Source organism: Marmota flaviventris, chromosome X (genome assembly GCF_047511675.1).
Source record: "Marmota flaviventris isolate mMarFla1 chromosome X, mMarFla1.hap1, whole genome shotgun sequence".
Taxonomy (NCBI): Eukaryota; Metazoa; Chordata; class Mammalia; order Rodentia; family Sciuridae; genus Marmota; species Marmota flaviventris.
The window spans coordinates 102,382,362-102,394,818 of NC_092518.1; the positions used below are offsets into that span (position 1 = coordinate 102,382,362).

General features: G+C 43.0%; 1 protein-coding gene across 1 annotated transcript in view; it reads right to left on the reverse strand.

Moving 5' to 3' along the window:
* Kiaa1210 (KIAA1210 ortholog) overlaps positions 1–12,457 on the reverse strand; it is a 50,648-nt gene that overhangs the window by 4,458 nt on the left and 33,733 nt on the right. Inside the window, 7 exon segments of the mRNA XM_027931776.2 lie at positions 164–327; positions 1,337–3,606; positions 4,015–5,638; positions 7,783–7,891; positions 9,335–9,363; positions 10,666–10,743; positions 10,746–10,857. Coding sequence (XP_027787577.2) covers positions 164–327; positions 1,337–3,606; positions 4,015–5,638; positions 7,783–7,891; positions 9,335–9,363; positions 10,666–10,743; positions 10,746–10,857 — 4,386 coding nt within the window.

Here is a 12,457-nt window from a genome sequence, read left to right on the forward strand (position 1 = left end):
TAGGTCACATTTGTACAAGTCTTTTCCCCTGCAGAGTCCTCCTGTCTTGATAAATGCTCCCAAAGGGAGGGGGCCTGAATATCTGACAAAGTTCTCAGTGCAAACGTAATCAATGACTCCAGAAACCCTTTTGGAGTGTTTTCTGAGCTGCTTCACATCCTACCCCATATCTAGGATCCTTGGTCTCATCCTTGGCTCCAGTTCTACTTGTGGGTTTTAGCTCCTTTTTAGGAATATAGGCCTGGGAGCCTCTCTGTCTCTGCTTTGTCCTGGTTATCCAAACTGCCTCTGTGATGGCACAGTCTGACTGGTGACAAGAAGACTTTCCTGAGAAAGAAATGAAAGGTATTAGAACTGAAGCAAGGCAGGCACAATAATGTCCCAAATGGGATTCGTGTTAATTACCAAATGAAATTAAACAGATGTCAAGTAGAAAAGGATTCCTTTCTTTTGTGCCCTCCATATAACCCGGCAAGGCAGGAGTCCCTTGGGTAGTTAAGAAGCTGTTCTTAAAAGTGAGCATACTGTCCCCTTACTGGATCCTTTCCTTCTTTTGTCCGTCTCGCTTCTCATCCCCAAATTGGGGCAGGACAATGGTCGTCAGGTGGGCTGGGAAAATTCCTAAGAGGCCATAGGCTTGGGTCATTGATATCATCCCTCCAACTCCAAAGAAAATCTTTGAATTTCCTGCTTGATAGTTCCTCATGCAAGTGTGTGGTTACATAGGTATGTATATACCAGACTATGTGTGGGTTGGAATGATGGTAGAAAGGTTTTGGGAGAGACTTGTGCTCACAAGATCACCTAGCTCTGGATTATTAGACATTTCAGGTAAAGGTCCTAGCTCTGGATTCTTAGACATTTCAGGTAAAGGAAGAAGCTGTGTAAATACAAATATTTACAGTAAACTACAATTTCAGGCTGAGAGTCTGAACATCATGCTATTCTTGAATTGGCTCTGAACAATGTACATGGTGGTTTGGAGGGGTATAATACATGTAAAAGTATTTTGAGAAAAGTTATAAGTCCATCCAAAAGTATGGTGTACAGAGGGTGGGGAGAGGGAGTGAAAAGGTGATCATGTGTCTATTATAAATGTGGGTAGATATCCATACCAGTGCCCCCTTGGGAAGGGGAAGAGTCAAAATGAACTACCTCCAAGTCTATTCATCTAGATTGAGGCATTCCCCTACTCCTACATCCACAACACAGCCCTAGCAAAACAATAACCTAATAGGCAAGGCTAGAACAGACTTCAGACTCATTCAAGGCTTTGCTTTCCCATTCTTTCCTCCACATGGTACCTACTTGCCATCTGGAGAGATAAAAGTCTCACCTGGGGGTATATAAACTGGTGGCCTCTTGAGCATGCTTTCCAATTTATTCCTGTTCTGTTGCTTCTCTGCAAAGTTAGCAATATCACTGAGGTCTTCTGGGGTACTCAGGAACACCTGTGGATTGCTTCTTCTCATGTGCCGTTCCTTGCCCACAGAGTGTGCAATTGGGCCCAAGCGCACTGAAGAAAATTGTGCCAAATTATCTCGTTTCTCATTCTTAAATTTCTGTGGAGAAGGGATTCTTCTCAGTCGGACTCCAAAAAGGTTTTCCACCTCAGCTTCACTGCTGGGTATGCTGGTATGGCCATCATTATGTCCAGTACCACTCTGAAGAACTTCCTCCTTAATGTAAGCACTCCCAGAAATGGGTGTTTTCCCAGGAAGAGTAATGTTGAACTTCCCAGGTTTGTTAGCAGAGACTGGGATGCTCTTAATGAAGTCTTCTGAAACTTGGCTGAATTTCTTGGTTTTATTTGGAGAAACAGGGCATTTTGATAAGGACCAATTGCCTGGATTGTTCTCAAAAATGGTTCCCTCAGCAGCAACATTCGTGGAACTTGAGTGGGTCTGTTGCTGGTATCCAGGATTTCCATATGCCTGGAAAGGATTAACAGGAAAGGAGGCCTCTGCAGGACTGCTCCAATCTACAGGAACATTCCCTGAGCCTGGTGATAAAATTGGTGGCTGCTCAGATCCATCCAAAGTTTGGGAAGGGTGTCTGGAAGGCATATGCTCTTCAGAGATCCTCCACTCTTCTGGGGAGTCATCAGAAACTGAGGAGACTTCCTGCTGGTACTCAAACTTCCCCAGGACCTGGGAAAACTGTCTGGTAGGTACCTGCCCTTTAGAACTGCTCCACTTGCTAGGGACATTCTCTGAATATGAGAGACCTTCTTGTGGGCCTTCAGGCCTCCCCACTGACTGTAAAGGGTGCTTCATAGGTAGCTTCTTCAAAGAAGTGCCTCCCTCAGAGTCAGCATTCTCCCAATCTGAGAAAACATGGTGTTCCATTTTAGGCCTCAGCAAAGATTTGAAAGGATGACTTAGCGAGAGAGGATCTGCATACATGCCCCCATGAACAGAAGCACTCTCTGAGAAGATCTGCTGTGCCATAAACTTCACAAATGACTCGGAAGGACTGGGAAGCAGTGGTTTCTTAGAAAAATCTTCTTCACCAGCAGGATTCTCTAGACGTGAGGACATTTCCTGAACTTTAGACCTCACTGAGAACTGGGTGGGATACTCAGGAGGCAATGCCCTCCCAGAATTACCTTCCTCAACAGTAGCACCCTCAAAACTTGGGGACCCTTTCTGGACTATGTGCTTCATAACAGAACGGGAATGAGGGTTGGAAAGCAGCACGTCTCTAGTACTGCCTCCCTCAATGGTAACACTTTCTGGACTTGTAGAGGCTTGTTGCTCAATTTGAGGGTTCCCGCATGGCTGGTAAGTATATCTGGGAGGTATTGGACAGCTCCGTTCTATAGAAGTGCTCACTGAACCTGAGGAGATTTCTTGCTTGACTGCTGGTCTCTTCTGGGACTGTAAGTGATGTCCAGGAGGTCTCAATTCCATTGAACCACTCCCTTCAGCTGCAGAGTTCTCTGGACCTGCAGAGGTTTGTTGCTCAAGTTTAGAGCTCACCCATGACTGGAAAGGGTTTCTTGGCATTGGCTCCAGAGAACCACTCCATTGTGCAGAAGCACTTGCTGAACCCATGGAGACTGGTTGCTTCATTACTGGTCTCATCGGGGGCTGAGGAGATATTTTGGGAATTGGTGGAGCTTTAGGGATGCCCCACTGGGTATCAGAGCTCTCTGAATTTGCAGAGGCTGGCTTAAATGCAGAGAACAGCCACGACTGCAAAGGGTGTCTGGGAGACACTGACTCTGTAGAAACGTTCCCTTCAACCTGAGGGTTCTCTGCACATGCAGAGACATTTTCCTGAAATGTAGGGTTCATCCATGGTTGGAAGGTGTGTCTGGCAGACACTGGCTCCTCAGGATTGGCCCATTGTGAAGAAATGTTCACTGAGTCTACAGTCATCTGTGGGTGGAAATGAGGCCTCATCAAATGTTTTCCAGGGGGCAGGTCCATGAATATGCCCTTTTCAACAGCAGTGTCTTCTGAGAACATTTGCTGGACTTGAGGATTTGTTATGGACTGGGGAGAATACTTGGGGTACAGTGGTTCCACAGAAGTAATAACTTCTGAACCCGAGAACATGTTTTGTTGAACTTTAGGGTTTATCAAGGGCTTGGAAAGAAGTATAGTAGACCCTTCAATAGCTTTGCTCTCTGGAAATAAGGAAGTTTGCTGCCCCATTGGAGGGTTCAGCCATGTCTGGAAAGGGTGTGTGGGAGGCCTTAGATCCACAGAAATGCTCCCCTCCACAGCAGTACTCCTCGGACTTGCAGAGACCTGTTGTTGGATTAGGGGTCTCCTCATGGACTGAGAATGAAGTTTTGGAGGCAGTGTCTCCATAGAAACCTCTCCCACAACTGCAGCACTGTCTGCACCCAAAGATAATTGTTTCTCAACTTTTGGTCTCACTGAGGGTTGGGAAGAATACCTGGGCAGCACCTCCATAGAAATAACTTCTTCCCTAGTTGTAATATCTGAATGTAAGGAGAGTTTTTGCTCAACTAGAGACCTCTTTAGTCGCTTAGAAGCCATTCTGGGAGGGAGTGGATCCATAAAAATGCCCCACTCAACTGCACTGTTCTCTGGACCTGTGGGACCTTTTGGCCCAAATTTAGGGCTCACCCATGGCTGGAAAGGACAGCTGGGAGATACTGGCTCCAAAGAACTGCTATATCCTGCAGAAAGGCTCACTGAACTTGAGAACACTTGTTGCTGAACTATCTGAGGAGGGTGCCTGGGGGGCATCTGTTTGACGGAAACTTTCCACTCTTTAGGAGTGTTCTTCGAAACTGAGGACACTTCTCTTTGGTCTTGTGGCTTCCCCAAGGCCTGGTCAGAGTTTCTGAGAGATACATCTTCCTCCAAGCTGCTCCAATCATCATCACTGTTGCATTTTTCGGCATAACTATTTGATTCTGTGGAGAATTCTGTATCTTCAGGTTCCTGTAAAACCAGCTTCTCCTGAGACCTGGAGGCGGCAGCAAATCTTTTTGATTCTGAGAAGACTGCTTCAAGCTTTCGCAAGGATCGGGAGAAGCGAATGGTGGCCATTTCCTCAGGACCTCTCCCCTCCTCAAGAATACTATCTGTTTCTGAGGAGGCATCTTCAGGTTGAGGCTTTCCCAAGAACTTGTGAGAATATTCAGGACCCTGATTCTGTTCCAAACCACTCATTTCAACGAAACTTTCTGATTCTGGGAAGCCTTCTTGTTCGCCTTCAAGCTTCTGTGGGGACTGGAAGGAATGTTCAGGAGCCCGCTGCTCCTGAACACTCCCCTCCTCTGAAGCACTATTTGAATCTGAGGACACTTCTTCATCTTCAGGCTTCTCCAAAGACTGGGAAAGGCTTCTGGGAGATAGCCTCTCTGTAGAAAGGCTTCCCTCTGCTACTATATTTGCCACACCTGGAATAATGACTGTAAAGCCCTGGAGAATATTTCCAGGAGACTTTTCTTTGCAGATAGTTGGGACACCCTGGGCTAACTCCATTTTGGACTGGGAATTTTGCAAACCATGGCTGGAAGCTTCTTCTTCCCCTGACTGGACATGTGAAGGATCCCTAAGCACCTGAGCCTCTACTGCCACTGAAAGAATGTCCTCTTCTTGGGCTTTAGAAAGTCTTCCTACCATTGGTAAAAGAGAAGCTCTGCCATCTGGCTTCTTGGCTCCACAGGCCCCATTTTCATGGTAGAGTGGTGGACCACTCACCATGGATTCTACCATGTCTTTAGGTATGGGTTGTGGTGCTGATGCTTTTTTGGCTTTAACTTCTAGGCCAACATTCTTCTTTACCATGTCACCTTTATCTGAAAGCAACTCCTGAGAAGTAGTACTTTCTGCCTGTGGAGTTGTGAACTGCTCCATGGTTTGCTTCTCGAAGGTTAAGTGCCGGAAAGGGCAATCACTGGCAGTCTTCTCCAAATGTGAATAATCATATCTATCACCCAGGATATGCAGTTGACAAGATGGTAGAAGGCATCCTGTTCGCCCATACTCATTTGTTCCCAAAATACTTGAACCTTTCCTTCTACGTCTTCTTCCATATGCTGCCAACATTGGGTAGCCCATGCTCCCAGTAGGATCTGTGTTTGAAGCCTGTTCGGCTATCTTCTGATCATAAATCTCAGTTTTGTTGCTCGGGTCCTGGTTCAAGGTACCTGCACCAAATAGAAATTAGAAAAGGAGAAATGTGTATGCTTTAGACTTCCTAAAACAGGAAATGCTCTATTCTAGCCCAGTTGGTACCTATTTGCTACTGAATTTACTAGCATGAAGAAGCACTGTTCAAAAGACAAAGAATAAATGGGTCACAATTAACTTTCTGTTGTTGAAAATGGTTTCAATCAAAGGGAAATTTCAATTGCATGGACTGATTCCAGGGTTAGCTCATCATCATTTAATAATCGTCTGGTCCACCATTAGGTGCACATAAAAAGAGGCAAATTTTGAACTTGTAACAATGATTATCTTTGAAGAAACTGATGGGGGCAGGGGGAAGGGAAATTTTACTTTCTCTTTAGTATTTTTATTTTCTAATATTTATCTGAACTGCTTGAAATTCCAAATTATGTCCATTTATGCTTTATTTTTTTAGAAAGGTATCATCAGAAATTATCTGAGAGGTAAGAATTTTGCCCAGTTTTCTTCTATTTTCTCCTTTCTTATGTTAAAATAATTCTATGTGATATACATGCACAGCAAATGTTTGAATACATGAAAAGCAATACTTGCAACATTTTAATAATTCAATTGGTCCACAGGCTTCAAGTTAAGCACAAGGTAGCAGTTATACAAATTGCTCCTCTCCTTTCTTAAGGAATTCCTTTTTCTAAGAAACTCAGTTTGATCCCCTGGTGGCAGGGCCCCTTGCTGCCTATCCTTCCTCATAATCCACTGCTTCCCTAGTTCAATCTTGTGTTTTTTTTATACAGCATACTGCACTGAAAATAGCGGGTTGTGCTCCAAAACACTTCTATCACATGGAACACCAAACAAAATGTCTGCCCCTGTAGGTATTGACTCAGTTCTGTCCTCTTTTTGTAAAAAATCTGAAAAAAAAAAATTACTTCCTTTTCTCAGATCTCCCTTCCTCCCTCTATCCATTTTTTTCCTTTCTGGATTGATTTTGTGGTTTGGTTTGTTTTCATGGGAAAATATGATTGAGGATATCCTGTCTTTGAACCCATGTGTGAATCTTTTTTGTAGCAAAAACATTAAATAACTGTTCAACTTAATTTGTGGAACAGGAATTTTGTTTTATCAAATATTGCTTGAAATTAGCTGGCCATTAGCTGCAGCCAATATCCACATTCACATACCCATTAACACACAGAGAGTTTTACTCTGGAGGTATCCATTGGTTGGGAATTTGACAGGTCTTGACTGCCAAGGACATCTGCCTGCAGCTGTACAAGCCCTCTTTGTCCATGGATATGGGAACTGCTTTTGCTATTAACACAAAACCTTTTCTCTGTACTGAAAGGGAAAGGCAACTAAAAAAATTATTTCAGGCCAATTCTGGGGATTTATTTTGTTGTTGTTGTTGTTTTTCTTTTTCTTTCTTTCTTTTTTTGTACCAGGGATTGAACCCAGAGGCACTTAACCACTGAGCAACATCCCCAGCCCTTTTTTTAAAAAAATATTTTATGTTTTATTTGTAGATGGACATAATATCTTCATTTTATTTTTATGTGGTGCTGAGGATCGAACCCAGTGCCTCACACATGCTAGGCAAGCACTCTACCACTGAGCCCTTTTTTGTATTTTATTTAGAGACAGGGTCTCACTGAGTTGCTTAGGGCCTCATTAAGTTGTTGAGGCTGGCTTTGACCTGCGATCCTCCTGCCACTGGGATTACAGGCGTGCACCACTGTGCCTAACCAATTCTGTTATTTTTATCTGGTTCTATTGTTGAAGGGGAATGCAGAAGGGTAATCACTAGCTGTATTCACTGTACTCTACTCTGATATCTGGGCTCATTGAAGAGCTCCACATACACATTAACCTCAGAGAAAATTAAACAAATTTACAAACACACAAAGCACTTCCCTGGTTGGAAATTCATTTAGATAAAACGAGGAACCCATACAAGGTTTACCTAATCCCATACAAGTGACAGCTGTATTAATTTGACAGTTTAGATGGAGAAAACTGGACCAAATTAGAACACATTTTAAACTGGAAGCTCTCTGAGGACCAAGGGCACAGTCTCTGGTAATTCTTGTTCATAACTCATGTCACACTGTACTGTGCAATGAAGTCTAGGATACATGTTTCTGGGTGAGGGTGAAGATGAACCAACCTGTACCATCTTTATTCAGCTTCTTTTGATCAATTTCTTTTGGGTTATTTGTACTCTTTTCTCCTTCAGAAATCAGTGAAAGGCTTGTCTCGTCCTGCTTTGGTTTCATCTAAAACATGGAAAGAAAAATATCAAATCTGATTGACATGCTCTCTACCCTTGTATGATTGCTAAAAAAAAATCAGGAAAAGGGTCATTGATGCTAGGTTTATAACAGTACCAGTAAAGATGGAAGTTATTTCTTTATTTAATGACTTCATTTTACTTATTTATTTTGTGTGGTGCTGAGGATCGAACCCAGTGCCTCACACGTGGGAAGCAAGCACTCCACCACTGAACTACAATCCCAGCCCTAATGGAAGTTAGTTCTAATGACACTCATCAAGAGTTCCCTAGGGATGATTTTACCTATTGAAAGTGAGTGATCCAGATCTGGGGTTCCCAGACTCTAAGTGACATGCTGTAGGAATCTACTGTACCACATTGGAAGGACATAAATCTGAAAATGGAGTTGTTGGACCTTACAACAATCATGCTTTTGGCAACATTGGAATTCTCAGATTTGCTCACTGGACCATGAACCAAATTCAAATCCTGTTTGGCTCTTCTTTGGGAAATTTAATGAAACCATGAATGATGTCTTTCCAGCTCAAAAGAAGAAAGAAGATCAGGGTTTGTTAAGAGGGAAGACAGAAATAGATGAAGAATTCAGTCCTTACACTGAATGGGTTGCAATTAGTTTAGTATAAACAAGGTTTGTAGAGAATTATAGTAGGGTTCTAGAAATGCCAGGATAGCATCAAACAGAACAGTGTTCAGATATTGCTTAGAATAAACCATTTATGACAAGCAACTAAAGGCAGAAATACAACTTTTTATCTTCTCATTCATATTTCCTGAGCTCAAAATAATTTATTGTTGAGTAAATGAGATCAGACAGACCTGGGTTCAAATCTCTTCTCCATCATTTACTTGCTGTGTGACCCTGGGAACATTGTTCTATATATCTCCATGTCCACATCTATAAATTAAGAATTAGGACCCCTTATTTCCGAGCAGAAAGAAAGAGGTGGCAGCCCCTGTATCATAAATGATCCTGGAACTTTTTATATTCATTTATGTGTCAGGGAGAGAGTCACAGAGATGAGGCAGATGTCCCAGCTTTCTCTGAGAGTGATGCCCAGACCTTTTCTATGCAGAAAGAAGAATGTCAGAAGGGTAACACCAAGGTTCCCTTAGCCAATATTCCCTGACTGCCAAGTCTGTGGTGAGGTGTCCAGGGGGATAACATAAGCATAGGGTTTAAAATTGTTCATCCCTTGCTTGACACCAAACCAAGGAGATTGTCTCTACTGCTACCAGAGGTTCTTCCCTGACCCCACACACCTCCAACTGTTCTTTCAAGTCATATTTTGTTTACGTTCTAAAGCAGAGTTAAAATGTCTAAGCAGAGGCAACATTTGGGGTAAAAAAAATCCTGGGCTGGAATTCAGAAAATTGGATTCTGGCTCTGGCTCTATTATCACCTGGGTGTCCACCTTTGGGCCAGTACCTGAACTAGTTGTGTTTTAATGTCTTTCCCTGTGAAATTCTTGCACTACACAGTCATTTAGTCTTCCAGTTCTGATTTTATAGCCTCTTACTTTTAATCCAGAATTGCAGAAGAACTGGGTATTTGATCAAAGTGAATCTTCCACCCAGCATTGTTAAACACCAACATCTTTAAATTCTTAACTTTGGGGGAAATTTTTTCCAAAACATTCCCAATTTTCTTAAACAGGGATCAAGGAACACAATATAACTCTTCTTGATTACCCAAACAAATAGCACACATGATCTATTACATTGGACTATGATAGAGTATATCCCTGAGAGGGAGATTGAAGTAGGAAAGATTCTTTTTTGTGTGTGTGGCGGGGGTGGGTAACCAGGGATTGAACTCAGGAGCACTCAACCACTGAGCCACATCCTCAGCCCTATTTTGTATTTTATTTAGAGTCAGGGTCTCACTGAGTTGCTTAGTGCCTCCTGTTGGCAAGGCTGGCTTTGAACTCACAATCCTCCTGCTTCAGTCTCCTGAGACGCTGGGATTACAGGTGTGCGCCACTGCGCCCGGCAGGAAAGGTTCTTGATCCCTTATACTAAATGATCTCATATTATTTCTGTCATCTCTTTCTGCTATGAGCTGTCATTTCCCTTTGCTCTCAGATCTGAGTCTGATCTGCAGCCATGATTTTATTGTCGTTGTTGTTGTTCTGTTTTGTTTTTGTGATGCTGGGAACAGAACCCAGGGCCTTATACATGCTAGGCAAACATTCCACCACTAAGCTATACCCCAAGTCTATTTTTTTGTGTGGTCATGTTTTTAATACTAGTTTGCCTAAGTACAGCTCTGTTGCTAGAAAGTTGTGTGGTCAAACTCTGTGATAACTCTGCAGAGGTCTTTAGCAGGGTTAACAACACTGTTCTTCATACTTGGAGTTGCTGGAGCCTGACTTCCATACAAGCGGAACAGCGCTATAATTTTTAACTCTCAAATGGGTCTCATTTGATTAATAAGTTAAAAAAAATCCTGATCTGGGCTAGGGTTGAATATCCTCTACCAAGCAGACTGAGTGACCTCCCAGATGCTAAGCCAATAAGCAGGTTCTGGGGCTTACATCCCTGCTTCTGCTTTTTCAGGCCCTCTTATATAAGATCCAAATGGTCAGGACCCACCATCCAACAGACACAAGCTTGCTCATCCCTCTGGAGGGTCAAGGCCAGGACAGCACTCTTGACTTTGCCATCCCAACACCATACCATTCCTGGGGGCAGTCTGCAAAGATGGAACTCATCTTTTCTTATGCAGGAGTTTATTCCCAGGTCTCTTGGAGGACTTACACTCGCTTGAAGGCTCTTCTTTTTTTTGTTTCCTGGGATTTAAAGCCATTTTGTGTCGAGCAGCTGAAGAATCCAGGCGCCCTGGGTGGTGGCTGGGATGCTAAAGCCAACAGGCTGCTGGGTAACATTGGAAGAAGCACATGCAGTTGAGGACTGTGAGAGACCGGTTCCAGTTGATGCTTCAGAGTAGTTCTGGAAAGCGTGGGAGAAAATAAATGAGTCAACCTATATGTTGCCACTCGTCTCAAAGTTGGAAATTCTGGCTGAAGAATTCCTCAATTCCTGGCTGAAGAAATTCTCCTTGAACTACTTTCCCTTTTTCTTCCACTTCTGGTCAATAAAGTTCCACAGTTCCACTGGTCACCTTATAGATGAAAGCAAGAAACAGGAAGCAGTTTGGGTTGTTCTCTTGCTTAGAAAGCATTCAGGGGTTCCCCATTGCGCTCAGGAGACGAACACAAGCACTTAATGGATTTTACAAGATTGGAGGGTTTACATGTTTTCTTGTCTCATATCCCCTGCTTAGGGACAGGAGGACATTTGGCTGGGATGAGAGGTACAACCTGTCAGTGAAACCCAGCAGGGCTCTGGGAGCTTATATTGGCGGGCTGGGTAGTGCAAACAAAATTAGTTTGGAAGAGGACCTGCCTGCAAGTTATATTTTCATAGAGACCGTAAGACCTTTATTTATATTTATGGCTCATGGGAGCAAGGTTGATCTGAGGACCCTAAGGAACTGAGGGCTCCCACCTCTAATGGGGTAGAGATGGAGCTTGTAACCTTGTCACATTATGGCTAGTCTCTATCTCTCTAAACTATTTGGTTCTGGCACACCTAGATAGTTTCCCTGGTAGGAACTTTACATACTCTCCTCTGGGCTTTTGGATAATATTTTCCCTGCTTCCAAGAGACCTCCAGATCTCCTTCCATTCCTAATAAGCTTCAGATTTCTGTGTTTACAGATACCTCTTTGAGGACCACATGATAAGCTGTCTCTACCCTGGACAAGAATAACAAGTGATATAATTTAGCAGGTAGACAGAAATTTATTTTTTTGTTTGTTTTTTGGTACCAGGGATTGAACCCAGAGGTGCTTAACCACTTGAGTCACTGAGCCACATCCCCAGCCCATTTTATTTTTTTTTATTTAGAGACAGGGTCTTGCTAAGTTGCTTAGGGCCTCACTAAGTTGCTGAGGCTGACTTTGAACTTGTGATCCTCCTGCCTCAGCCTCCTGAGCCACTGGGAATACAGGCATGTGCCATCACACCCAGGTAGGCAGAATTTCCATTTGTGTTCACCCACTAAATTCTTTCAAACTACCTCTGCACAGCAAACAGGGACCCCTTTGGTATTTTCAGCTTTCACATGCCTTTAAATTTCCTAACACCAGTATATGCTGATCCAGCAATAACCTAAGCTGCTATCTAAGTTCCAAGAATGGCTCTTTTTTGGCCTGAGATTCCAGTGTCTGGGGACTTAACAGACAGCTAATGGGTCAGGATGATGACAAATGGAGCTCACCGATCTGTTTCTGATTCTGAGAGAAATGGAAAGGAATACTACAGTTGTCTTATGGGACCTATCACACAAATTAAGGATGGTCTCAATCCTTTCTTAACTTCCTTAGGCAATTCATCCATAAATTTATATGACACTACTTCCTGATGTTATCTATTTGTCTTGTGTTCTCTTCATCATGTCAACTCAGGATCTGACTTTCTTAACAAGAGTCCTAAAGTGCAAGAAGTAAAATCAAGAATCAATAAATAGATGGCATCAAACTAAAAAG